This window comes from Misgurnus anguillicaudatus, chromosome 1 (assembly GCF_027580225.2).
Source record: "Misgurnus anguillicaudatus chromosome 1, ASM2758022v2, whole genome shotgun sequence".
Lineage (NCBI taxonomy): Eukaryota > Metazoa > Chordata > Actinopteri > Cypriniformes > Cobitidae > Misgurnus > Misgurnus anguillicaudatus.
The window spans coordinates 12,761,705-12,787,862 of NC_073337.2; the positions used below are offsets into that span (position 1 = coordinate 12,761,705).

Consider the following 26,158-nt stretch of genomic DNA (forward strand, 5'->3'; position numbering starts at 1 on the left):
TATTAAGAGTATTATTATGGCTGAATCAAACCATAGCTTTTAAGGGTCAAATCAGATCTTAAAAGTTATCTAAAAAGGGACACCGGTTCATATTAACTAATGGAAACATTTAAATGATAAAATATTATATAATAACATTGGTCATAAATTAATCAAACTTAATTTGGATGCTCCCTTACAAAAAATCCTCCAGGAATGTGCCCGGTCCTGCAGGATTTTTTTTGCACGGGAACAAGCTAATATAATGTATTTAAAATATTAAGCAATATGTTGTGAACCAAATCTGTTTCTTCATGGTGAAAATATTATTAAAATATTTTTTAATCTAAAAAACAGCCTAAACCAGGTGACGTTTTGGTTGTTACGTCACAACAAGAGCCTGTCAAAAACAGTCAGTAGGCAGCAGTTTTGTCGCGCAGACGACGACTGTGCATTTACTACGTCTGCTTAATATTTATATTTTGGTAATTATTACCGCGGTGTTTTTAACGTAATTAAATGCTGAATTCGCTCTGCCAACATTTCATTCTCTACAGAAAGTGAAGCGAACCGTTTTCTCTTAAAATCACCTCAGACAAGAAAACTAAGAATGAATTGGGTCGGAGGATCACGGTCAGTAACCAACAACAAATCTTAAAACATATTATAAACTGACTTTGTTTTATTTTACAGTAGAAATGTAAAACTGTAAATAAAAAGATGTATTATGTTATCATGACAGTGTTGTATAAATGTCTGAACTACAGTAACCAAACCTATCTGAACTAACCCATCAGGAGCAGGTTTATGAAACACAAAGAAGACACCATAAAACAGAGGGTGAGAGAGTTAATTTCATTTTTATTTTATTTTACACTGTATAATGTTTTTGTGTGCATAAATTGATAGGGTTTGGAATGGAGTTATGTTTAGGGAAAGTAATGTTATTGCTTTATGATGCCATATAGAAGAACCTTTACATCCGAAGAACCTTTCTGTTTCAAAAAAGGTTCTTTGTGGTAAAAAAAAGGTTATTTAGCTTATAAAAAGGAATAAAAATGTTTTTAACCCCTTAAGTGACGCAAATACCCTTTGGGGGGGAGTGAAAATGTGATATACACATTCAAATTAATATAACTCTGGCATTTTTTGGTCTAGAAGCCTAATCTTGGTCTTGTTTAAACACAAAAGTGCCAGAAGGTGAAAATATTAAATAAATAAATTGTTATAGCAGTTTACATTTATTTAATGAATAAAAATAATTACATAACATATTAATTTAATAAATACAATTATACAAATTTAAATGTTTCACAAAAGCAAGAATGCAAACATGAAGCCATGAGTCTCATGAAGTTCTGATCCAAATTTCAAGTTAAAATCGCAAAAAATGAGGTTTGTGTAACACTTTTAGTAGTTTTACCAACAACGGCCACTAGGTGTCAACGGTTTGCAGCATACTCTTGTCACAAAATAATAAATTACTGTCAATGCATTATTATTTCTGCAAAAAGGTTTTGAAATATGAAAACTACATTCTTAGAGCTTTCCAACAATATATAGTTTGTCAACATTTTTGACGATTTATACTAGGATATACCGTGCCATTTTACAAACTGACTCTCACTACATAATTTTCCATAAAATGGTAATGAAATATGAAAACTACACGCTTAGAGCTTTCCAAGAATATATAGTTTGTCAAGATTGTTTAGGTTTAGAACAGGGTATTAGTGCTATACATATGTAAAAACAAATTGAGTGCACCTGTGGCCGTGTGACATTTTCGAAACTGACTCTCACTACGTCATTATTTTCCCAAAATGGTGATGCAATATGAAAACTAGACTCTTAGAGCTTTCCAGTGATATATAGTTTTTCATGATTGATTAGGTTTAAGACAGAGTATTAGTGTTACAAATATATAACAACATGTGGCCCCACCTGTATACCCGTGTCATTTTAGAAAATGTCTCTCACTATGTCATTCCTTTACCAAAATGGTGATCAAAAATGAAAACTACACTCTTAAAGCTTTCAAACAATATATTGTTTGTCATGATTGGATAAGAATTCACCTGCAAAACACTGAAGTAAACGTAGGCGTCCCGCTGGCGGGACAGCGACATTTTGCAGGATATAAATGTTTTGAGGCAAACTCTCTTGGTAATTGAATCAATTACTCTTCCTACATAATTTATTTTATGAAACACTGTTGAAATATGTATTCTAGAGGCTTAGACCTTTCCAACGATGTATAGTTTGTTGTGATAAACATAAAATTTACATGGAAAATATTGAAGTAAACTTAGGTGTCCCGCTCACGGGACAGCGCCACTTAGATCATTTGACTAAATGGTTCTTTGAGAAACCAAAAATGGTTGTAATGTTTAGCATCTTATTTTGTTTTAAGCATTTCTGTTGTGATTCCTCTGTCATCTCTAGGCTTTTTTTCAAAAACAAAGGATGAAGAAGTTTAAAAATGTTGACCCACAGACATCACCAAATGAAAACAATGCTGCCAATGTGGACCTGCTGACATTATTCATTGTTAATCAGATTGCATCAAAGAAAAAGCACAATGGTACTGTAATCATTCTTAAAATTACAAGAAGGTTAGGACTCGTTTCCAAAAATAATTTGATGATTTGATAATAAGTAGCTAAATCCTTAAACCAGCATTCCAAACATGTTAAAAAGTTAAATGGTTTAATCTTTTATAATCTTTTAATAAAGTTTAAAATATAAGATCTTAAATTATAAGTTATCTTTCAGGCAAACCCAAAATGAATTTCTTTAATGCAAACGAGACCAAGACAACATTGAACGAGGCCTTAGAGTTACCAATGAGCCCATGTTCTCCTTCAAACCTGGACCTTGTCACCAGTCAGCCACAATACAGGTGTAGCTCCTTATGTATGTTATTCAGTACTTGCATGCTTCTTAGTAGTTCATTATGAGTTATAAACATTTTTATTTATTTTGACAGTGCCCATGACAGTGATACAGTTGATACACATGGTTTCAATATCAGAAAACACTGTATTTCTAAAGAATTTAAGTTCAAGCCGGTAAGGATGATTAAAAACTGCCCATACCTCCAAATATCCTGTATTTATTTTGGTAGACTCTGACCTTCATATCATATATACTTCAAACAGCACTCTGCACTAAATAATCGATTGTTTATTTTTAGCTTTCACCATTGCTTGAATCTAACCTGTCCGACCTCAGTGGCTCAGAAAACCAACCTCACATCCAGAACACCATTAGCCCTTTTCCACCAACCACCGGCTCCTCAGAATCATTTCATATGCAACCCGGACCTTCATCACATGTCTCTTCCTCTCTACCATGTAGAGAAAATTCTGACTCCAACAGCACAAAGGTAACCTGTGCTCCTTAGACGGTTGTGTTGATTTCAAATCAGATATGATGCCACCGGTGTGTATACAAAACCATCAGAGAGAGCTAGTAAAAAAATCCATTGTGCTGTGCAAACATCTTTTAGTGGCGAGCTGCCACAAATAAATCAATGAATGGGAAACACTAAAGTTTGTTTTCAAACTTTATATCTCATTCAGTTATCATTAGTGTCAAAACCTAAACATCTGCTTACATAAGAATATGGGTGTATTGAATAAATAATTATATGGTGTGAACTTTAATGTTTCGTACATTTTGGGTTATTAGGTGCAATGTGGGACTTTTAGAAGGATCTTTTGACAGAAATGCAATAGAATATACATAACTATATTATCAGTGGTGTATAAAGATCTTACAGAATGAACTGTATTGTTTTTATTACGCCGCATTCACGGTACATTCACACGGTGCGTAAGTGTTAACGCTTCCCGTTTACTTTTAATGGGTGACGTTATGCCAAACTGAATTGTGGATCCGTCGGCGCCGCGTCAGTTCCGTTTCTCGCAGCAGAAGTTGAACATTTCTCAACTTTTCAAGCGGCAACACATGCGTCAGCCAATCAGATTGCCTTATGCAAATAACCTAGGCAGAGCCAGTCAATTGCGTTTATGGAAGACCGGAGCATGTGCTGTGGCCACTGTGATTGGCTGTTGGCCACGCTTCAGACAAGCCTTAACGCTTTCGCCCCGTGAGCAATTTTTATCTACATACACCGCGAGTCTCCTTACATGGAAGTCGCCACCATGTTTCTACGGTAGCCCTTAACGGACAAACAGAGTGTTTTACAGAATATGTTTTTTCATACGTTGTCTTAGACGACATGTTTGTCATGTGGCATTTACTGTTAGCCTGGTCCAACCAGACACTCGTACAGAGAGTCTGGCCACGCTCCATTGCAAAGCGTTACTTCCGTTAAGGAGGGTCCTCTGTTGAAGTTTATAACTATTGGATCTGCCCAGAGTCACTCTGAATCTGCCATAATCAATCGCTAACGTTTGGTCGTGACGTATATCATGCACCGAAACCGGCCGGAAACAACAAGTAAGAATAATCAGACAAACAAAACTTAGCAAACCTGGTTCTTGCTCCGCCTTTAACTTCTGTATATTCGACAGTTTTGCAACAACGGACCGAATAGCTTTTCTCACGTCTCTCTCCGCTGCCATTACTGAACTACAATTCAAACTGAGGCAGGACCTCAACGTCATCGTTCTTAGCCACCCCCATCTGTTCGCTGATTGGTCCTGCAGATTTTTGCAGAAGAAATAGAAACTCTAAAGAGCAGTCCCATACGTAGTACTGAAGCGAAATGAAAATTAAACGGAAACACGTAGGAGGGCGGAGCCAGGCTAATTTACTGTAGCTTCTCATTGCATTTCGAAATTGAGGTTGGTTGCAATTCACATTCTAACCGCTAGATGCCGCTAAAAACCCACATTACACCTTTAAGATAGATTGTACATACTTGTACACTATTAGGTTACAACCATGTTTAAAACAGATATTTTTATGCTTTAGGGGTCACCAATTTAAAATGACTAACTGTAAATGTTATGTTTCATTTAGTTTGAGCTGTTCTCCCAGCCAATGACATCGGCTAATGCATGGACAGACGTATCGGGTGATGCAAATGGTTTGCAGAACAGCTCAGTGGCTGATATTCTGTTTGGGATCACATTACCAAAGTGGGTAAACTATCATTATCATTTAATGTCAATCTAAGTGCCATTAAACAGCAATGTCTAAGATTAGGCATACGGTATACTATCAGGTAGTAAAATACATTTTACTGTATTTAAAGGGATACTTCACCCCAAAATGAAAATTCTGTCATCATTTACTCACTCTTATGTTGTTACAAATCTGGATAAAATTCTTTGTTCTAATGAACACAAAGAAAGATATTTTGAGAAATGTTTGTAACCAAATGAATGAATGTTTATGGACCCCATTCACTTACATAGGAAAAAAGAATATGCAATTAAATGGGGTCCATGAATGGTTTGGTTACAAACATTTCTCAAAATATCTTCCTTTGTGTTCACCAGAATAATGAAATGTATACAGATTTGTAACAACATGAGAGTGAGTAAATAATATGGATAGTTCACCTAAAAATGAAAATTCTACCTAAAAATGAAAATTCTGTTATAATTTAATTATAACAGAATTTTCATTTTTAGGTGAACTATCCCTTTAAAGACAAAGGTCATTCATTTTCACACATACTGTGTATATTTTTATTATTTGGCAGGACAGCAAATAACAATATTTAAAGTTTTCAGCATATGGGTGTTTCCAAGTGTTTTGAAACGTATTTACTTTAAAATGTCTTGGATCATAACAGTGAAACTACATCTAAAACACCTTTAAGGTGCATGTTATACATTTTATAGTATTTGTATGCCGTTTTCATAAAGAAAGTCGATTGAAAGCGACGAAAGAAATGGTGACAAGTTACTTTCCCCTATTTCTGTTTATGTCCCTTATGTTCTGTTTACATTGAACTACCAATCAATCTGTCACAGCACAGACACAGCAGAGCAGTCGGCATACTCGGGTTTGTATCCAGCCAGCCCTTTAAAGAGCAGTGAACAACTGGAAGAGCCACTGTTTATAGATTTCACCAACAGAGATCATAAAGGTAGAGATAAACAATTTCTTTCAGATAATCTTTTCACCCTGTTATGGTCTCTACTGATGCCTATATGGTTCCTTTATTAGAGGATTCATAGTCTTTAAGTATGAATATTTAGGATGAGTAAATATTGTATTTGCTTATTATTTAGTTCTCTTTGTCTGTGAGAAAAGCTAGCCATTATACAATGTAAGTAATCAGTTCAGTTTATGAATCTAAACAAGTTTTCCACTTTTAACTGCTTATAGAAAATCCTTATGCTGAGAAAACAACAAACATCTTTTTGGAAACGTCATTTTCTTCCTCCACAAGAGTCCAGTAAGTGCTCAGATTTTTTGCTAAATAATGTCCTTTAAAAAAGCATAGTTTCTCTATGTCATTTTAATCGCCTCATTGCTTTCTTAGAAGAAACAGCGAGGGATCAGAAAACATGGACCGTGATGGGCACTTCCTAGCACAGGTATAATAAACAAAGGAAAAGTGTTGTGGGTAACGCATTACAAGTAACGCACATTACGTAATAATATTACTTTTCTTAAGTAACGAGTAAAGTAACGCATTACTTTATAAATGTATTAATATTTGAGTTACTTTTTTAAGAAAGTAACACAATTAGTTACTTTTTTGGGGAGTAATTTAATATTGTAATGCATTACTTTTAAAAGTAACTTTCCCCAACACTGCAAAGGAATAGTTCACCCAAAAATTAAAAAATAAACCCATATTTTACTCACCATCAAGCTGTACACTCACCTAAAGGATTATTAGGAACACCATACTAATACAGTGTTTGACCCCCTTTCGCCTTCAGAACTGCCTTAATTCTACATGGCATTGATGCAGCATTCTTTAGAAATGTTGGCCCATATTGATAGGATAGCATCTTGCAGTTGAAATGATTCAAGCTTTGTGACATGGTGCATTATCCTGCTGAAAGTAGCCATCAGAGGATGGGTACATGGTGGTCATAAACGGATGGACATGGTCAGAAACGTTGCAGGTAGGATGTGGCATTTAAATGATGCCCATTTGGCACTAAGGGGCCTAAAGTGTGCCAGAAAACATCCCCCACACCATTACACCACCACCACCAGCCTGCACAGTGGTAACAAGGCATGATGGATCCATGTTCTCATTCTGTTTACGCCAAATTCTGACTCTACCATCTGAATGTCTCAACAGAAATCGAGACTCATCAGACCAGGCAACATTTTTCCAGTCTTCAACTGTCCAATTTTGGTGAGCTCCTGCAAATTGTAGCCTCTTTTCCTATTTGTATTGAAGATGAGTGGTACCCGGTGGAGTCTTCTGCTGTTGTAGCCCATCCGCCTCAAGGTTGTGCGTGTTGTGGCTTCACAAATGCTTTGCTGCATACCTCGGTTGTAACGAGTGATTTCAGTCAAAGTTGCTCTTCTATCAGCTTGAATCAGTCAGCTCATTCTCCTCTGACCTCTAGCATCAACAAGGCATTTTCGCCCACAGGACTGCCGCATACTGAATGTTTTTCACTTTTCACACCATTCTTTGTAAACCCTAGAAATGGTTGTGCGTAAAAATGCCAGTAACTGAAATACTCTGGCCCGTCTGGCACCAACAACCATGCCACGCTCAAAATTGCTTAAATCATCTTTCTTTCCCATTCTGACATTCAGTTTGGAGTTCAGGAGATTGTCTTGATCAGGACCACACACCTAAACGCATTTATGCAACTGCCATGTGATTGGTTGATTAGATAATTGCATTAATGAGAAATTGAACAGGTGTTCCTAATAATCCTTTAGGTGAGTGTATATGACTTTCTTTTTCAGCCAAACCCAGTCAGAGTATTAAAACCTACTTAACTACTTAAAACTGATAATTTATTAAGGCCTCCTACATTTTAATCACCTTTGTAATAAAAATGTTTGTTTTAATTTCCGTCAGTATATGGTGCATAACAAATACTACATTTTGCTTAAAGAAAATTAAGAGGTTTATAGGCAATTAAGCTTTGGAAAGAAATACAAGATCAGTTTCTTCTTTCTGCAGAATAAATCGTATGATGGGAATGGTGAAAAAAATGCTCCAGTAAAGCAGGATGCAGAGACGCAAACGGCAGCTGTTCCTGCTTTGTCCTGCTGTGATGTCTCAGTACAGTGTTCACTTATTCAGACAGGCTCCATCAACTCCATCTCTTTTCCCACTGGTGATTATAAAACCGGCAGCTGTACCACTAGGCGGCAGTCTGTTCATTTTAATGAAATGCCATCTGGGGCAACAAAAGAGAAGGCGCAGACACATCCAAAAGCAACGAAAGGTTTCGTAAATCTTTATCATTACGTAAATCTCACAAACAGACAAGCCAGAGAATATGTTGGTGTGTCGGAAATAGTAACTTTTTTTATCCTCTGTTTACTCCAGAACTGAAAATAGGGCAACTGTTGGAATGCAGAGTGAAAGAGAGGTGTGAGGACCAACGGTTCGAAAGTGTGATGCGAAACCCTGTCAAGGGCGTCAGGCGTGCAGAAGACAATCTGTGAAGAAGAACTTCGCAGCAGAAAAAGGTGCAAATTGTGTCTTTGAGGAAACCGAGAGATATGACGGAATTGCTGACATTTTGCTGACATTGAAGAGAAATGATAAAAGATTTAATAGTTAGAAAAGCAGCAAGAAAATGAATTCACACACCCAGAGCTAAAAGCAGATTATAATTCTCTGCACTAAAAACAGAATCTTTGCATTGTTATATATCATCATCATCTCTTTATTATATTATATTTCCAGGTACATATTCAAGTTTTCAAAGTTCATATATTTACTTTTATAGAATATAAATCTAGCAAACATTTACAGCAACAGTAATCAAACACAATATTTGTATCAATGGTATAAACACTGCATTACATTTTTTCCACATATACAAATACAAAAAAATACACTAAAAACATTTGATGTTCATTGGTAGTGACAAAGGGCTGTCCATATTGGAGCACCTTCCAAATACAATCTAAAATTCAAATACATCTGGTACACATAAAACTGCTTAATAAACCTCTAAATTACATATAAGACAAATTCATTTTTTCTGTTTTGGAGATGTGGTTAATTTCTTAAAGCAACATTTCACCCCAAAAAGAAAATTATATCATTTACAAATTGTCATGCCCTCACAAACCTGTATGATTTTTGTCCTGTGTGGAACACATAAGATGCTTTGAACAATCTATACGTTGCTCTTTTCCAAACAATGAAAGCATACAGTACAGTGACCCAGGGGTGTCAAAAACAAGAACCAAAAGAGTCTACTGTACAGTAGATACAGCCCATGCACTATATTCCAAGTCTTTTTACTATATTAAAAGCAATACTATAACTAATCTCTTAGCATATAGCATATTTCCTATTTCCTAATATATTGTCTGATTTAAATTTTAATTCCTACACATACATAGTTTTAGTTAATAATGTATAATAATGTACATTATGAAAAGTTAATAATACGTACTTTAGGTATGTTCCTCATAGCTATCATATGGCTTCAAACTACTTTTATGCTACGTATCTGACAGTAAAAAAAACATAATCCATATTCATTGTACTGAAAAGAACAGCTTAGTAAACATTCACTTGTGTGTTCCACGGCTGAAAGAAAGTCATACAGGTTTAGAGAGACCTGAAAATAAGTTATTTCTTTAAAATCTGAATATATATAATATATTGTCTTAGTTTACTTTGTGCTTTAGTCTCATTCAATAAAAAAATTACATAATAATTTAACATAACAAATAAAACACCATACACATATCCTGATGTGCACAATTATATATCACCAAACAGACTGAAACCTTTAAATGAGTGCTTTTAAATTGATTTTACAATAGCTATCAACTTGATTTTGATAAAGCTAAAGCCACGACATACAGATTTTCAGGTCAGTTTGGCACATGTTAGTGTGTATTTGTTCACTGTATGCTTACATAGTATCACAACAGAACATTGAATATTACAGTATTTGTCAAAACAGTTATCCTTTTCTGTTTCATGGACAAGACTGGTGCAATGGCTTTTGTACACTAGGCTAAGGAAGACAAATAAAATGATACAAAAATTAAAAAGCAAACTTGGAAATGAAACAATACTAAAACAAACTGAAGAAATTGTAAACATATTTTGTAAGGCCACACTACACTATCACAGGAAACTGCAGAAAGCTACATAACGTTTTTTTATATTCTACTTTTAGTGAAGGCCCTGCTAGTAATAAAGTCTAAAATAAGACTTTAAAACTAGACAATCAAAGGCAGATCCCATATTACAAACAAACAACGTGATTTGCTACAAGTTTTAAAGCCTCAACATTTGCAGATTTTAATGAGGAGGCCACCAAGACATGAAAATGACACGTTGTCATATTATATTTTGTTGATGTTAAGCAATTGAATCCAGTGGCGGCTCGTGACTGCTCTTCCGAGGATGCGCTAATTCAAAATAAGTGTTCGGATTGTCACGTGTGTTGTTCCCTTTTCCAAAATATGTGTCCTGTGTGTGGAGAGATCCTGTGTGCATCACGTGTTCTGCCAAAATAAGTGCCCGCTGCACACGCGTCAAAACAGTTTATGATAAAAGAGACGCTCACGTTCCCACGCAAGACACTTCCTTAACAGGAAACTCTGATTACGCATGAGTATCTGGCAAACGCGAGCGTCTCTTTTCAAGTTCAAGTTCAAGGCAGCAGGCACTTATTTTGGCATGACACGTGATGCACACACGATCTCCCAAAGCGCAGAACACATATCTTGAAATGACGAACCACACACATGACAAGCTACATCCTGTTGTGACGAACTTCGCATCGTGCGCTTCAAAAAAAGAAGTCACCAGCCGTCACTGATTGAATCAGGTTAGTATTTTTAATTTAAGGTCATTTTTAGATATAAAATTTGCATTGTGTTCGCATTAAACATTACATCAGAAAAAAACAACATCCTTCTGCATATATTACACATAAATAAGCAGAGGATATAAGTAATTTGCCAGTAGATCTGCATGTGCCGCAATGCAAAACCACTGACAACACTATAACAACTGACTTGGCACTGCATGTTTTTATTTGTGTGTGCTCTGCAACCCTGTTTTCACCATCTCAGTGAACATCGAGATGAAAGGGACTCAACCTGATCGTTACAGCAGGCGGATCAGGGTTGAGCGAGTCTGTTCAATCGATACCTTCTCATCCCCTTCTACCTGTTATTCAACATCTGACACATCGTTGTCCGACAGGTGGTAGTTTGACCCTTTGACCCTGATGTATTCGACCTGCCGATCCTCGTCTGAATCTGAGATACCGCACGAGCACAGCTGGTTTTCAAACAGCGACTCGATCTCCTCCAGTCGTCTGCCCTTAGTCTCGGGGAGACAGCCGTAAATAAAAAAGAAACCAATCAGGGCCAAAGAAGAATAGAGGAAGAATGCACCTGGAAAAGATTGGAGATATAGTGTTGCTTTAATAATGCGTAACATTTTTTACATGCCGAAGAAAATAAGGCAAGGGAGAAGCACAAACATTTGAGGAAACAGGACATTTATTGCAAACAAACAATTGAATACAAACAAAGGACCTTATCTGAATGATAATGGCTAAATAGTTTTAACTTTATCCAATAAAGCTGTTCGGTCATGACATCTATTTATAGGTAAACCCTGAAGGCAGATTTTTGATTCATGTTGACCTTAAGAGGAAAGCAATACTGAGTCATTGAGATATAATTAGTTCTGAATAACCTTCATGCATAGTACATACTCTTGAAGTTACGAGATCAAATACTGTATCGATGCTGCTGACATAAAGGTCATGCTCCGCTAATTAAAGCTTTACCGTAGTAAGTCAGGTACTGGGCCATGTGGAGGAACGTTAGAGACACCAGCACATTAAAGGTCCAATTCACCCCAGCTGAACAAGCGTTGCCTGTGCTTCTGGCCCACAGAGGATAAATTTCAGAATTTACAGTCCAGGGCATTGGTCCCATGCCTGTTAGTAGGTTAAAAACATTGTTGGGATTAGCATCTGTTGCTTAGACATTATGTACTGTGCTTGTTTCAAGCGCAGACCAGATAAAGATAAACAGAATAACCCCTAAAAAACAGAACAACCAAAAAGGAAAAAGTGATTGTTGCAAGAAACAAGATTTTAAATCTCAAGTCAATTATTTAAATGGGTGATTCTCACGAAATCCAGATTTAGAAGGTGTCCAGCATCAGAATTTTTAAAAAGCCCTTGAAGACAATTTTTTTGTTTGTTGCACATATAAGATTAAGGTCTGAACTTACATTATTTTTAGAGGATTTAAAAAATATTTCCTATAGAATTATTTACATTTTTTTAGATTACCATTATCAAAAATTATCATTACCGCAAAATGATATTATTAAATACAGTGAGAAAAGTAAGTATTTGAACACCCTGCTATTTTGCAAGTTCTCCCACTCGTAGGTGCATGTGCACTGTGAGAGAAATAATCTAAAAAAAAAACAGAAATCACAATGTATGATTTTTTTTATTTGTTTGTATGATACAGCTGCAGATGAGTATTTGAACACCTGTCTATCAACTAGAATTCTCACCCTCAAATACCTGTTAGTCTGCCTTTAAAATGTCCACCTCCACTCCATTTATTATCCTAAATTAGATGGACCTGTTGAGGTCGTTAGCTGCATAAAGACACCTGTCCACCACATACAATCAGTAAGAATCCAACTACTAACATGGCCAAGACCAAAGAGAATTGCCAAGCAGCTTGGTGAAAAAAGGTCCACTGTGTTGAAGCAATCATTAGAAAATGGAAGAAGCTAAACATGACTGTCAATCTCCCTCGGACTGGGGCTCCATATAAGATCTCACCTTGTGGGGTCTCAATGATCCTAAGAAAGGTGAAAAATCAGCCAAGAACTACAAGGGAGGAACTGGTCAATGACCTGAAAAGAGGTGGGACCCCCTTTTCCAAGGTTACTGTTGGTAATACACTAAGACGTCATGGTTTGAAATCATGCATGGCACTTTAGGTTCCCCTGCTTAAACCAGCACATGTCCAGGCCCGTCTTAAGTTTGCCAATGATGTAAGTATGACTTTTTGGTCATGATTCCACTAAACGTGTTTGGAGGAAGAAGAATGATCTTAATATGGGATGTAAGAAGCATATTAAGGTTCTGGCGTGGCCTAGCCAGTCTTCAGACCTAAACCCAATAGAGAATCTTTGGAGGGAGCTCAAACTCCGTGTTTCTCAGCGACAGGCCAGAAACCTGACTGATCTAGAGAAGATCTGCGTGGAGGAGTGGGCCAAAATCCCTCCTGCAGTGTGTGCAAACCTGGTAAAAAACTAGAGGAAACGTTTGACCTCTGTAATTGCAAACAAAGGCTACTGTAACAAATATTAAAATTTATTTTCTCAGGTGTTCAAATACTTATTTGCAAATAAATAGTTAAAAAATCACAATGGACATGCACCTACGATGACATTTTCAGACCCCTCCATGATTTTTTAAGTGGGAGAACTTGCAAAATGGCAGGGTGTTCAAATACTTATTTTCCTCACTGTATGTGCATTTACAAAATCATGTTTCGGTAATGAGAACTAAAAAGTTGTCTAGGTACTGTGACAAACAAAATTTCAACTTTTATCTGGAGAGAAAAAAATAAGAACTGCTTACCTGGTAGCAATCTTGAGTGTCACAGTCAATTATGTCCCTTCCAACAATTTATTTAAAAAATATTAGTTCCTTAAGGGCTTAAACAATGATTGAAAATTGTTGCGGAGGATGAGAAAATTGGTCTTGGACACATTTATTTTCCTTATTGTCTCTACATTTACCAATGATCACCAAATACCACATGTTTCTTTACTGTAAATGTTTATAGTATAACATGCATTGAAGCTTTTTATTTTTTAGATTTTTTTATTATTAATATTTCCATGTCAAAGAACCCAAATCCAGTCATGGACACGTTGCGGTAATGAAAAATTTCCTCTTAAATGTGGAAAAAACAACAACATTGGTTTGTATGATGTCATTTGAAATCATGTGCAAAATAGTAGAGATGTTTGTAACTGTATGCTTCTTATTTTGTATTTACTTTTTTAATCAAAATGTTTCATGACACCTCATAAGTCTAATTTCGCGAGAATCACCCAAATATTACTTTAGACATTTATCAAAAAGTAAATTTGCCTTTACCATCTTACCTGGAGCAAAGCAAGCAAGATAAAGCACTAATCCCAGTAGAACAACCCATGAGTAAGAGGTTGGGCAAAAGTTATAAGCCCATATAGCACTATCCACCACATATGTGTTGTTGGAGCACCTGTTGGAGGTAATATATATAGACACAAAGTGGCTGGTGTTAATTTTACTGTATAGGAGTGCATGCATATAATGGTATATAAACAATATAAAATGCAACGTAAAAAAATTTAGATATCTTGCAACACATATAAGCAGAAACTTAATTATTCAATAAAACATCATATCAAATACATATGTGAGTCACACAGGGAATTATGAGAACGTCCTTTCTGTGTTTTTAACAGTAAACTGCATAGCTCTCTTCAACACAATTGGTTTTATTATTTATTCATATTCCTGTAGCACAAAGAGTGTAGGATGAGTTACGTAACAACGTTTAATATTTAGGATTAGAGGTTTGTTGATATTCCACCAAAAGTATTGGTGCTTGCATTAGGAAATACTTATACATGGAAGATAACTGAAAATAACTTAATTTGTGATCCTGGACCACAAAACCAGTCAAAAGTCTCACGGGTATATATGTAGCAATAGCATTATATGGGTCAAAATTATTTATTATTTATGCCAAAAATCCATAGGATATTAAGTAAAGATCATGTTCCTTGAAGATATTTTGTAAATTTCTAACTGTAAAAATATATCAAATATTATATATCATATAGTATTATCATACATTTGTAATATGTGTTGCTAAGGACTTTATCTGGAGAAATTTAAAGGCGATTTTCTCTTCAAATAGTTGTATCTCAGCTGAATATTGTCCTATCCTAATTTTTCCTCATGATTGGTTGTGGTCTGGTCACATGTTAATACATTAATATTTTTTTAAGAAATAAATTCAATTCAATTTTTTGAAGCTAAAGGGAAAGTGCTTTATACTGTTTTATATAATTTCTGTTTATTTTTGTGCATCATTTATATATTTGTTTTCCTGGTAAAGTATTTTTGTTCTTTTTCTCTGGTAAAAGGTTTCTGTAAAGCTGTTTTGCAACAATGCACATACATAAAATAATTAAATTGAATAGTTGACCCAAAAATTAAACTTTTCATCATTTACTCACCATCATGTTCTTCCAAACCTTGATGTTTTTTTCTTTAGTGGAACAAATTTTGAAGAATGCTTGTTTATTTTTTAAGTGTTTACTTACTCAACATTTTGTGCAACATCTCTTTATGTGTTCATTCCTCAGTGGAACAAAATCACAGTCGGAGTCAGTGCCCATTTTACATGAATTATATAAAAAAGTCTGCATAGGTTTGGAGCAACAGATTTAAACAAGATTTATTTTGGGGTAAACTATCTCAACAACTCACTGATAAATTGAATGGATCCGAATGTCTCAGAGTACTTGGCAATTTGAAAATGTTTCAATAAGAGTTTATTGAAATGAAATCTAGTTTCAATTTCAGCCTAGTTTTACCCATAAACTTAAAAATGTACTGTAAAACAAATAAATAAACCAGAACAAACTAGCCTCTGCATTATCAGTGACTCACCTGCCCCACGCTGCTCTCTCAGTAGAAGCCGGATTGACTGGTACACATGAGGAGGCAAACACAGCAGTGTTGTTTTCCTGATAACAGTAACCACAGACAGGGTCCAACATGCAGGGTTCACAAGACCTGAAACAAAGGCTAAAGTTACCCCGCAGCATATGAAGAGCTGGGATTAAGCGATTTGAAGAAAAAGTATGTGCTAGATCATGGGTTTGATCCCCAGGGAACCTATTCGGACAGGATTAGTTTTACAGGTGTAGGTGAAGTAATGCAACTTTATCACAGGACGTCTGTAATATTAATGGTCAATTTGCTCAGGATTGGAAATCTCAGTAAAACATTCAGAAGTGGGAGAGGAAACTCGATTACGCAGCGCGTCACCTCCCTCATCGTCACGTGCACATTAGGTTGCTTGCTGATATCATATGTGCAAACACACAACATTTGACACTGGACTAGGGAGGAAACACTGTGTTTAATTTTGGTTTTAGGAGAACGTCAGTTTTGTGCCTCTGAGAAGTGCTTTTGACCTTTTTTTTAAAGGTCTGTGTCGTTGTATGCCGGAACTGACTCGCCAATGCCTTGTTCCACTGCTTGAAAATAAGCAAATTCTTCTTCAAGCGTTTCCATTTAGAAAAACATTTCAGGAAATTATGAAATTTACATGTATATTTACAGCTGGTCTATTCGCACGGGATTAGTATTACCTAATGTAATTTCTCTGGACCTTTTTACAGAAAGTGAAAGTCGCCGTAATGATTACCGACATGAAGCATGAAAGGGACTAAAATCACTGAGAAGCTCTCATAAAAATGCTTTAACCCACCTCTCTATGAAAAACTAATCCCATCCGAAAACTCCTTATGTCACTTTGTATAAAAGCCTCTAACAAATGAATTGTGTAAACTATTAAAGGGACATTCCACTTTTTTTTTTGAAAATATGCTCATTTTCCAGCTCCCCTACAGTTAAACATTTGATTTTTGCCGTTTTGGAGTCCATTTAGCTGATCTCCGGGTCTGGCGGTGCCACTTTTAACATAGCTTAGCACAATCCAAAGAGTTTCAATATTTTCATATTTTCATTTTCAATATTTCGAAAATAGTCCCCTGCTATTAAAAGTAACCAAGGGGACTATTTTCAAGCAGTGCGTAATATCACTACGCCTCCTGCAACAATGTTTCATCAGCAAAGTCCTTGATTATTGCGCCAGTTTGAGAGTATGGGTCCCAATCATATCTGCCTTGAAAATCGCAACTTTTAATTTTCCGTCGGTCTTAGTACACAATGTAACTACAGAAGAGTCAAGTTTTAAATAGGAAAAATATTGAAACTCTTTGTTTATATTTAGCGCCATGCTAATGGTCTAATCAGATTCAATAGATTATGCTAAGCTATGCTAAAAGCACTTGACCATTTCCAGCCCTGCATATCATCACTACTCAATATTCTTAACGTGTTCAGATAAAAAATATTGTGTAATACACAGAGGATGGCCAATCATAGAGCTCATTTACATATAGAATTATACACATTACATATTCATTGGCATTGAGTTTGTCCCTGCTTCTCTACCTTATAACTCTGCACTCCGTTACAATCTCTATTGTAAACACACACATACATATTGCGCACTGCACATGCACCGCCAGATTTTTGTAACCGTGCATACTTTGTACTCATGGGTCGCACATGCGCGTACAGGAGAATCTAGTGCAGGGGTGGGCATTCCTGGACTGGTCCGGGAGGGACACTGTCCTGCAAAGTTCTCCAACCCTAATTCAAAATGCGCCTAAAAAACTAATCAAAGGCTGTAGGATTACTTTGCAGCTAAACTTTGCAGGACAGTGTTCCTCCAGGACCAGGAATGTCCACCCCTGATCAATTATGTAGCCACCTCTGGCACAAAGAGATGATTTAAAAGTGTAATTTAATCTAAAGTTCCCAGCAAACACAGCCCAGACATGTACACTCTAAAAAAAGGGCCGAGCCCAGTTGTTGGGTTACATTAACCCACAAAATGTTTATATTTGACCAAACCAAAAACCTCAGTTAAATTACAACCCATTTTTTAGAGTGTAGGCTAAAACACGGCTAAATTTGGGCTATCAGTGAAGTTTAATAGATGTCTAACCATAAAAAAATAAAATACATGAAGCTAAATACAACTGTAATCACTTTTAACTTTGCTAACATGATTGAATATCATACATCTCACAAGTTATTTTGGCACCAAGTTCAGGTTTATTTTGGCTTAAAGTGGGTTACTCATAGCCAGACTATACACTCACCTAAAGGATTATTAGGAACACCTGTTCCATTTCTCATTAATGCAATTATCTAATCAACCAATCACATGACAGTTGCTTCAGTGCATTAAGGGGTGTGGTCCTTGTCAAAACAATCTCCTGAACTCCAAACTGAATGTCAGAATGGGAAAGAAAGGTAATTTAAGCAATTTTGAGCGTGGCATGGTTGTTGGTGCCAGACGGGCCGGTCTGAGTATTTCACAATCTGCTCAGTTACTGGGATTTTTCACACACAACCATTTCTAGGGTTTCCAAAGAATGGTGTGAAAAGGAAAAAACATCCAGGATGCGGCAGTCCTGTGGGGGAAAATGCCTTGTTGATGCTAGAGGTCAGAGGAGAATGGGCCGACTGATTCAAGCTGATAGAAGAGCAACTTTGACTGAAAAAAACACTTGTTACAACCGAGGTATGCAGCAAAGCATTTGTGAAGCCACAACACGCACAACCTTGAGGCGGATGGGCTACAACAGCAGAAGACCCCACCGGGTACCACTCATCTCCACTACAAATAGGAAAAAAGGCTACAAATAAGAAAAAAGGCTACAATTTGCACGAGCTCACCAAAATTGGACAGTTGAAGACTGAAAAAAAAATGTTGCCTGGTCTGATGAGTCTCGATTTCTGTTAAGACATTCAGATGGTAGAGTCAGAATTTGGCGTAAACAGAATGAGAACATGGATCCATCATAGAGACAGAGCGCCGTTATGCAAATTTGAAAACCACGCCCACCGGCGGGGAAATCAATCCAACCGTCTCCATTGACTTTGTATTGCGAGAAGCCGCCTCCTTGTCATTTCTGGCTTATAACAAAAAACTGAATAATGCCTAAAAGCTGCTGTGTGACAATATGTACAGCTAACAAGCCAAAGAACCCAGAAATAAGTTTTTATAAGCTGTCGAGCCGTAAAACCCAGCCTTTAAGGAGAATAAAGTGGATCGCCGACTACGTTTCCCCCTAGTGGACGCAGTTCTACTAATAGAAGTACTATGAAAAGTTGCCTGTATCCATTTTTGTATCTTTATACGCTCGTCCTTTGGGGTCGACAGCTTACAAAAACCCACCTACAGATTAAACTTAAAAACAGAATAATACCTAAAAGCTGCTGTGTGACAAGGTGTACAGCTAACACCCCAAAAAAATAAATAAATATTTTTTTATAAGCTGTCGCCTTCAAAAAACGAGCGTTTAGACACAGAAATGGAAACAGGCAACTATTCATAGTACGCCTATTAGTAAAACTGCGTCCAATAAGGGGAAACGTAATCGGCGATCCACTTTATTCTCCTTAAAGACTGGGTTTTACGGCTCGACAGCTTATAAAAACGTATTTCTGTGTTCTTTGGCTTGTTAGCTGTACATATTGTCCCAAAGCAGCTTTTAGGCATTATTCAGTTTTTTGTTATAAGCCAGAAATGACAAGGAGGCGGCCTTTTGCAATACAAAGTCAATGGAGACTGTTGGGTTGCTTTCCCCCCCGGTGGGCGTGGTTTTCGGGTTGTGACGCGCTGCGCTCTGTCTCTATGCCTTGTTACCACTGTGCAGGCTGGTGGTGGTGATGTAATGGTGTGGGGGATGTTTTCTTGGCACACTTTAGGCCCCTTAGTGCCAACTGGGCATCGTTTAAATGCCACGGCCTACATGAGCATTGTTTCTGACCATGTCCATCCCTTTATGACCACCATGTACCCATCGTCTGATGGCTCCTTTCAGCAGGATAATGCACCATGTCACAAAGCTCGAATCATTTCAAATTGGTTTCTTGAACATAACAATGAGTTCACTGTACTTAAATGGCCCCCACAGTCACCAGATCTCAACCCAATAGAGCATCTTTGTATCCCACAAATCTCCATCAACTGCAAGATGCTATCCTATTAATATGGGCCAACATTTCTAAAGAATTTCAGCACCTTATTGAATCAATGCCACGTAGAATTAAGGCAGTTCTGAAGGCGAAAGGGGGTTAAACACAGTATTAGTATGGTGTTCCTAATAATCCTTTAGGTGAGTCTATAGTTAACCTAGATGACTCTGAAGTTAGTGCTTTAAAAAACATCAAATCAAATTGCATACATTTTTGTAATAATGAACATGCAAGCAGACCTCGTAAATAGATCTTGCATGGTGGTGACACTGTGTTAGTTAAACACTGTACCCCATTATAGACGACTTGAGGACATGGCATTCAAAAAACGTATGTATACACAAATTGATATGTTGTCATGATGATAGTGTGGCCATTACACATCCATTAGCAGAAAAATTAACATGATTTGTTTCAGCGCTGTGTGCAGGGTGAACTAGAGGACGAGTGTGATAATAAATTAGGATGGAAAGAGCTGCCACAATCTTCAGACTACGAGGGAGGTCATTGTCATGAGGTTAGACACTCTTCAGACACTATTACTGTGAAATTAGGAAACAGCGAGCAGCCTGGACCCCCTAACACGCACTGTTATTATTGCAAAGTACACACCAATGAGGCTAAACACAAAATTGATTTTCGCTGTGGTTGGAGGGCAATGTGCTGTTTGATGACTAAAGCAAAGAAAAAAAAACATTAGAAATTGTATTATTTCACAGTAAGAGTACAGTTACAAGGATATTGGTGCTTACGGGACCACAAACAGAATGTTTATGTAAAATGTGAACATTTGCTTCATGGTTGACATTATTTAATTATTTAGCATCACGTAGCCAGACCTTCTGCCGTCAGTCTGAATGTCTGGTTACATGAGACTAATAAGATACAGTAAATACAATAAATGGTGACACTGGTACAGATGTCATGTAGCTACTTTTCAATAAGCATGTGATCAAAGGAAAGTAAAGAGCAGCTCTATATACTTTCACTGACCGTGGACCGACATCTACAGATTGGCTTTGTTTTCAGGCAGACCGTAAAAAAAATTAAATCCTTAAATTCAACCAAATCTCAAGTGTTTCCAATATTGTGTTTCATATGCATCAGACATTCAAACCGTCCGAGTCTAGAATCCCATACACGTATCAATTATTTATTTTGCCACTGGCAACCAGAACTAGAAGATAACAATGACTATTAGTGCATACTCACGCATAAGCTGTGCAGCTGGAGTTGGGTGTTGTGGGGTCTGTCAGATGTAGTGTGACAGGTGGAGAATGCTGAGCTGACAGAAGGAAACCGACAGCCAGGATGCAAAGACTCAAAACAGTGCCTATAGAGCGAGACAGTATACATGCATCACATTGCATGATGTATCACTAATACAAATACTTTTTTTGACATTTTCAGTAGATCCTTTGAGTGAAACAAGATTCCAGCTGTCACACAGGGACGTTGTCACTCTTGTTTACTCTCAGGGGTCAAATACATGTTTGAAATGATTATAACTAAAACAGTGGAAGTGTATTCAAAGGGCGGGTTTAATTGAAAGGCTAGGGGTAGTAAATAAGTTGAGTGAGATCAATTCAATTACAAAAATGTAATTTAAAATCATATCAGGATAGTAATTGTTGTGTTTTTTAGGTGTTGTGCCCTCTCATTAACTGCATTAATTCTTAATTATTTTACTGTTTACCTTTAGTAATACTGTACCTGCTGTTAAGGATGTCTGTCTAGTATTTTATGCTTAGGATTAGTCCATTTTCTTAAAAAAAAAAAATCCAGATAATTTACTCACCACCATGTCATCCAAAATGTTGATGTCTTTCTTTGTTCAGTCAAGAAGAAATTATGTTTTTTGAGGAAACATTTCAGGATTTTTCTAATTTTAATGGACCCCAACACTTTTGACAAGAAAAAAAATGCACTTTTAAACCACAACTTCTCGTCTATCTCCGTTCCTGTGATGCGCCAGCGCGACCTCACGTAATTTCGTAATGACGTCAAAAGGTCACGTGTTACATAAATGAAATGCACATTTGCGGACCATTTTAAACAATAAACTGACACAAAGACATTAACAGGCTTTATACCCAGCTGCACTACTTCCTGAACTTCAGCCAGCCTCTCGTTTCCTGTCCGCCACCACCGGACAAACTGACCAATCCAGGTGTGCCCGACCTCAGCAGTCACAACAACAATAATCAGACACACCTGGATTAATCAGTCCGTCCAACAATGGCAGACAGGAAACAAGGAGCCGGCCGAAGCCCAGGAAGCAGTGCAGCTGGGCACAAAGCCTATTGGTATCATTTGAAATACAACAACGTTGGAACGGTCCACTTTCTCCACACTTGTAAACACTGGGGCGTAGTTTCACATACATCATCCGTGACCTCTTGACGTGATGACGTATTACGTGAGGTCGCGCTGGCATCACAGGACCAGACATAGACGTGAAGTTGTGGTTTAAAAGTGCATGTTTTTTATTTTTCTTGTCAAAAATGACAATTGTTTTGCTAGATAAGACCCTTATGGCTCGTTTTAAATTGTTTAGAGTCCTTTGAAACTCCATTGAAAAAAACTGTTAAGTACTTCGACTCGCCTGAAAAGTCTGCTCCCCTTCTCACTCTCATAATGGGAGAGGGAGGGTGTTACTGCGCCAAGTCGAAGTACCACCAAACTTGCTCGTATAACTACTTGTCTTAAATAGGAAAAACGTTGATGTGTTTGGTCACTTCTAACTTTATCTCTAAATGGTAGCATTGAATGAATGGGGCTAAGCTAAATGCTATCGAAGCGTCGCAGCGCGCTCCAGCGCTTACGTGCACGCACACAGATGATAGAGGGATGTATCAACAATTCTTAGTTAAGGTAATAACATATTTTAATGAGTAGACTATTCCTTTAAAGTAGATGGCCAAGATGGCCGCCTACTTTAAGCTCCAAAAATCGTCTTAACAAACCAACAGGTGACGTCACGGACACTACGTCCATATTTTTTACAGTCTATGATTGGAACACATGTTTATGCTTTTCTGAGTGTGTCAATATCTTACCGCAGATGCTCCCTAAAGTAAGTCTGCGTCTGCCCACCCGTTCAACCAACCAAACACCTAGCAGGGTAAAGAGGAAATTGGTGAATGCTGTCACAGTCACTAGCCAGATGGCCAACCTGTCATCTCGAACTCCTGACATCTGCAGAATGGTTGCGCTATAATACCTAAAGACAGAATGGAAAGGGAACAGTTAAGAATGAATATTTACTTTAATGTGCATTTACATTTAAAACATATTAACGTAAGTAATAAAGAAAGAAAATATGTGACCCTGTCTGTGAAATCCAGGCTAAAGTTGAATATTCTAATGATGAGATTAGGAGCATCAAAGTTTTATTCATTCATTGATTTCACATTGATTTCAATATTTCACATGACCTTACTCAGTCAATATTAAATATATCAAGGTTATATTTACATTATGTAGGATGATTGTATATAGAAAATGATCAATCATAAAAAGCTGACATTAGCTAAGTTTCCATGATCATCATCTCCCCTCGTCTTTGAGAAACCAAAACATTTGTTATTTTTAACAAGGTATTTGTTCAAGAGTTCAGTTTAGCCACTACCCTCACCATTAAACAAACAGAGACCGGAGGTTAAGTTACATCCAGACGCGTAACCATGACAACACGTGCGTCCGATGAAAGCATCTATACTGCTGGTATATCAGCACCACTTTGCCCGCATGAGAGAGCAGCATTACAATCAACTCAGTCACCTCATTCTAGCTAATGCCATTCCATTTGCCGAAATTAAAACAGCCTCATTTCTGTATACTAAACATAATTCTAACTAATTGTGTTTCATTATCGTTTCCAAAGCTTTAGGCCAAAGTCTTTTCCTTAAAACAACACTAGATGCAAACTCTAAGAGCTACACCTGTTTATTTAATCATCTTCATACTATTAGAACACACACATACGATTTAACATGCACACACATGCTCGCCTATGACATCAGCACTTGAGCTCTGCATAATGGATTGAAGGTTAAGTGAAAGAGCAACACTCAGGCAAAAGTGTTTTCCTCTACACAAAAGAGTGGAACAGGAAAACATTCATTAACTGGAAATGCTGTCTTGCCTAAGTGCATTATATTACATCTCATAAAAAGTTAGATGAAAACTTTTACAAAAAAATAAATAAAAATGTACTAGCCATTCAATACTGCACATATTCATGAACATAAATAATAATAAAAAGTAGTGAAGTAAAACTAAAGTAAATTGAAGTAGGTTTGTGTATAAAATGGACAACAGTGACAAATATATTTTCTAGGCATTTCAAAACAATTAAATCTGAATTAAATTAAATGGGTGATATAACGCGATTTCATGTTTTCATTTGTCTTTAGAGTGTTAAAAACTGTTAAAGATAAATAAAGTCCCGACTCCCGAGTCTTAAACCCAAAGATATATTCTTTCTAAAAGTGAAGGCTCATCCATGCCTTTCTAAAATGAACCATTCAAACACAGTTGCATGTTATGGTGTGGGAACATTTGCATAACACCGCCCATTGGGCCCAAATGTATACGCAAAGAAAGAAGGCATGAGTTTGATTTCCGTAGCATTTCCATCACATGCCTCAGGTATTCAGCCAATCACAACACACTGAATAGCTGGCCAATCAGGGCACACTGTGCTTTTCATCATATACTGAGCTTTTTACAATTTGACGCGTTTCAGAAAGGTAGGGCATAGAGGAGCAACAATAATGTACGGTAGGGAAAATAATGTGTTTTTTGAACCATAAACCATGTAAACACATTGCATTATACCAAATACACAAAATAATGTTGTTTTAAAGAGCCACACAGATCCAAAATTGAAACTGACCTGTATTGCAGTGTGTCATAGCTGCCCATCAATGTAAACAATGTGCAAAGTAGTTGAACCAAAAAGTGCACGAATTATAAAGTTATTGGCTTCTAAAGTAGGGAGTCGACTCTGAATCGCTGAAACGAGTCGTCATATGGATTAAATCTCCTGCCTGTCTTTATCTACGAAATACGAACACTTTGCATAATAATCTCCGCCTACAGCCTTGCCCGGGAGAAACGAAAACTATGACCTGCCCACAGCTAGTTAGTGTGTAAACATCATATCACGCTATGTTTTCAGTTTGTGTTGTTTTCACTACGAAAGGATGAAGAATCAGTGGTTAAAACTATTTTTTCAAGGAGAAAAGATACCCATATGGTTCAGTACCCACTTTATTTGGAACAACATGCGTCTTCTAACCACAACCTGTAAGTTACATACTTGCTTAAATGAGTGTAAAATGTTAGTGTCTGTTGTCGTGTTTTTTTGTTGGATTGTTTGTTGATGAATGATGTGTATTGTTGTCGGTGTTTTAAATCTTAATATAATGTCAGGGAGTCACGTTAGCAAGCGGCTAACACATGTGCACTCACTTAGTGTTTACATTTTTGCTATGACCCGGTTAGCTTACATATTTGCCTAAATGAGTGTAAAACGTTAGTTTCTGTATTGGTTTTTATTGCTTGGATTGATGATGAATGATGTCGATAATGTCTTCTCAGTAAATCATGTTAGCACTAGGTCAATACATGTTGCACTATTGTTGGTCTGTGCCACTGATCTGTGGTCTGTGTGGAGACTGTGTCAGTTGACCAATCAGAGCAGAGTGGGCTACTGAAAGGTGGGGATTAGGAATACTGAGTCGTTAAACGGCTTCACACGAATCGTTTGGGGATCTCTGAGAAATGGGGTCATTTTAAATGTATATTTTGAGAAAATTAAAGTGTTTTTTGACCTTGCATGCATTTAAACCTGTTGTCCGAGACTTGTGAAAGGATGCTTAAAATTTGCATCTTACTGGCTCTTTAAGCAATGCCATATGACTCCTTCAAGTTAAAGAGATCATACTGTATGATGCAATTTTATGTTTGCCTGTGTAGTGTTAAAAGCTATTTGTGCATTTAAGATCTGTAAAGTCGCAAAGATTAAAGTCTTGAACCCAAATATATTTTGAGATATTCTTTCTAAAAGTAAAGGCTCATCCTAAAATGCCTCATTCAAAAACGCCCCCATACATCTACATCACTGTGTGGGAAGATTTGCAAAGAAAGAAGCC

The 26,158-nt window shown here is 36.9% G+C and overlaps 2 protein-coding genes across 4 annotated transcripts in view; one reads left to right on the plus strand and one right to left on the minus strand.

Annotated features, from left to right (window-relative positions):
* Positions 1-363: 363 nt before the first annotated feature.
* On the plus strand, positions 364-9,097 carry LOC129432618 (uncharacterized). 3 transcript variants are annotated; one of them, XM_073866607.1, is made up of 12 exons: positions 364-612; positions 747-819; positions 2,425-2,563; positions 2,755-2,881; positions 2,969-3,050; positions 3,176-3,367; positions 4,972-5,090; positions 5,934-6,049; positions 6,292-6,361; positions 6,449-6,503; positions 8,072-8,339; positions 8,444-9,097. In XM_073866607.1, exons 2-12 carry the CDS (start codon positions 787-789, stop codon positions 8,560-8,562), a joined length of 1,320 nt encoding a protein of 439 aa, XP_073722708.1. In that variant the 5' UTR covers positions 364-612; positions 747-786; the 3' UTR covers positions 8,563-9,097. The 3 variants fall into 3 exon arrangements, with proteins under 3 accessions (XP_073722708.1, XP_055047103.2, XP_055047105.2); XM_055191128.2 differs by having other exon boundaries at positions 777-819; XM_055191130.2 differs by lacking the exon at positions 747-819.
* The window catches only part of LOC129432617 (proton myo-inositol cotransporter), a 115,971-nt gene continuing 98,575 nt past the window's right edge, over positions 8,763-26,158 (minus strand). Inside the window, exons 5-10 of the mRNA XM_055191127.2 lie at positions 23,057-23,220; positions 21,210-21,330; positions 15,822-15,947; positions 14,261-14,379; positions 11,898-12,050; positions 8,763-11,496 (exon numbers count right to left, since the gene is read on the minus strand). Coding sequence (XP_055047102.2) covers positions 11,270-11,496; positions 11,898-12,050; positions 14,261-14,379; positions 15,822-15,947; positions 21,210-21,330; positions 23,057-23,220 — 910 coding nt within the window. The 3' untranslated portion in view covers positions 8,763-11,269. The remainder of the gene's footprint in view (positions 11,497-11,897; positions 12,051-14,260; positions 14,380-15,821; positions 15,948-21,209; positions 21,331-23,056; positions 23,221-26,158) is intronic.

Coding starts and splice junctions, on each gene's coding strand:
- LOC129432618 (XM_055191128.2), top strand. CDS start 590: ATGAATTGGGTCGGAGGATCACG. Junction 2,564..2,754: donor ATCAAAGAAAAAGCACAATG/GTACTGTAATCA, acceptor GTTATCTTTCAG/GCAAACCCAAAATGAATTTC. Junction 3,051..3,175: donor AAGAATTTAAGTTCAAGCCG/GTAAGGATGATT, acceptor GTTTATTTTTAG/CTTTCACCATTGCTTGAATC.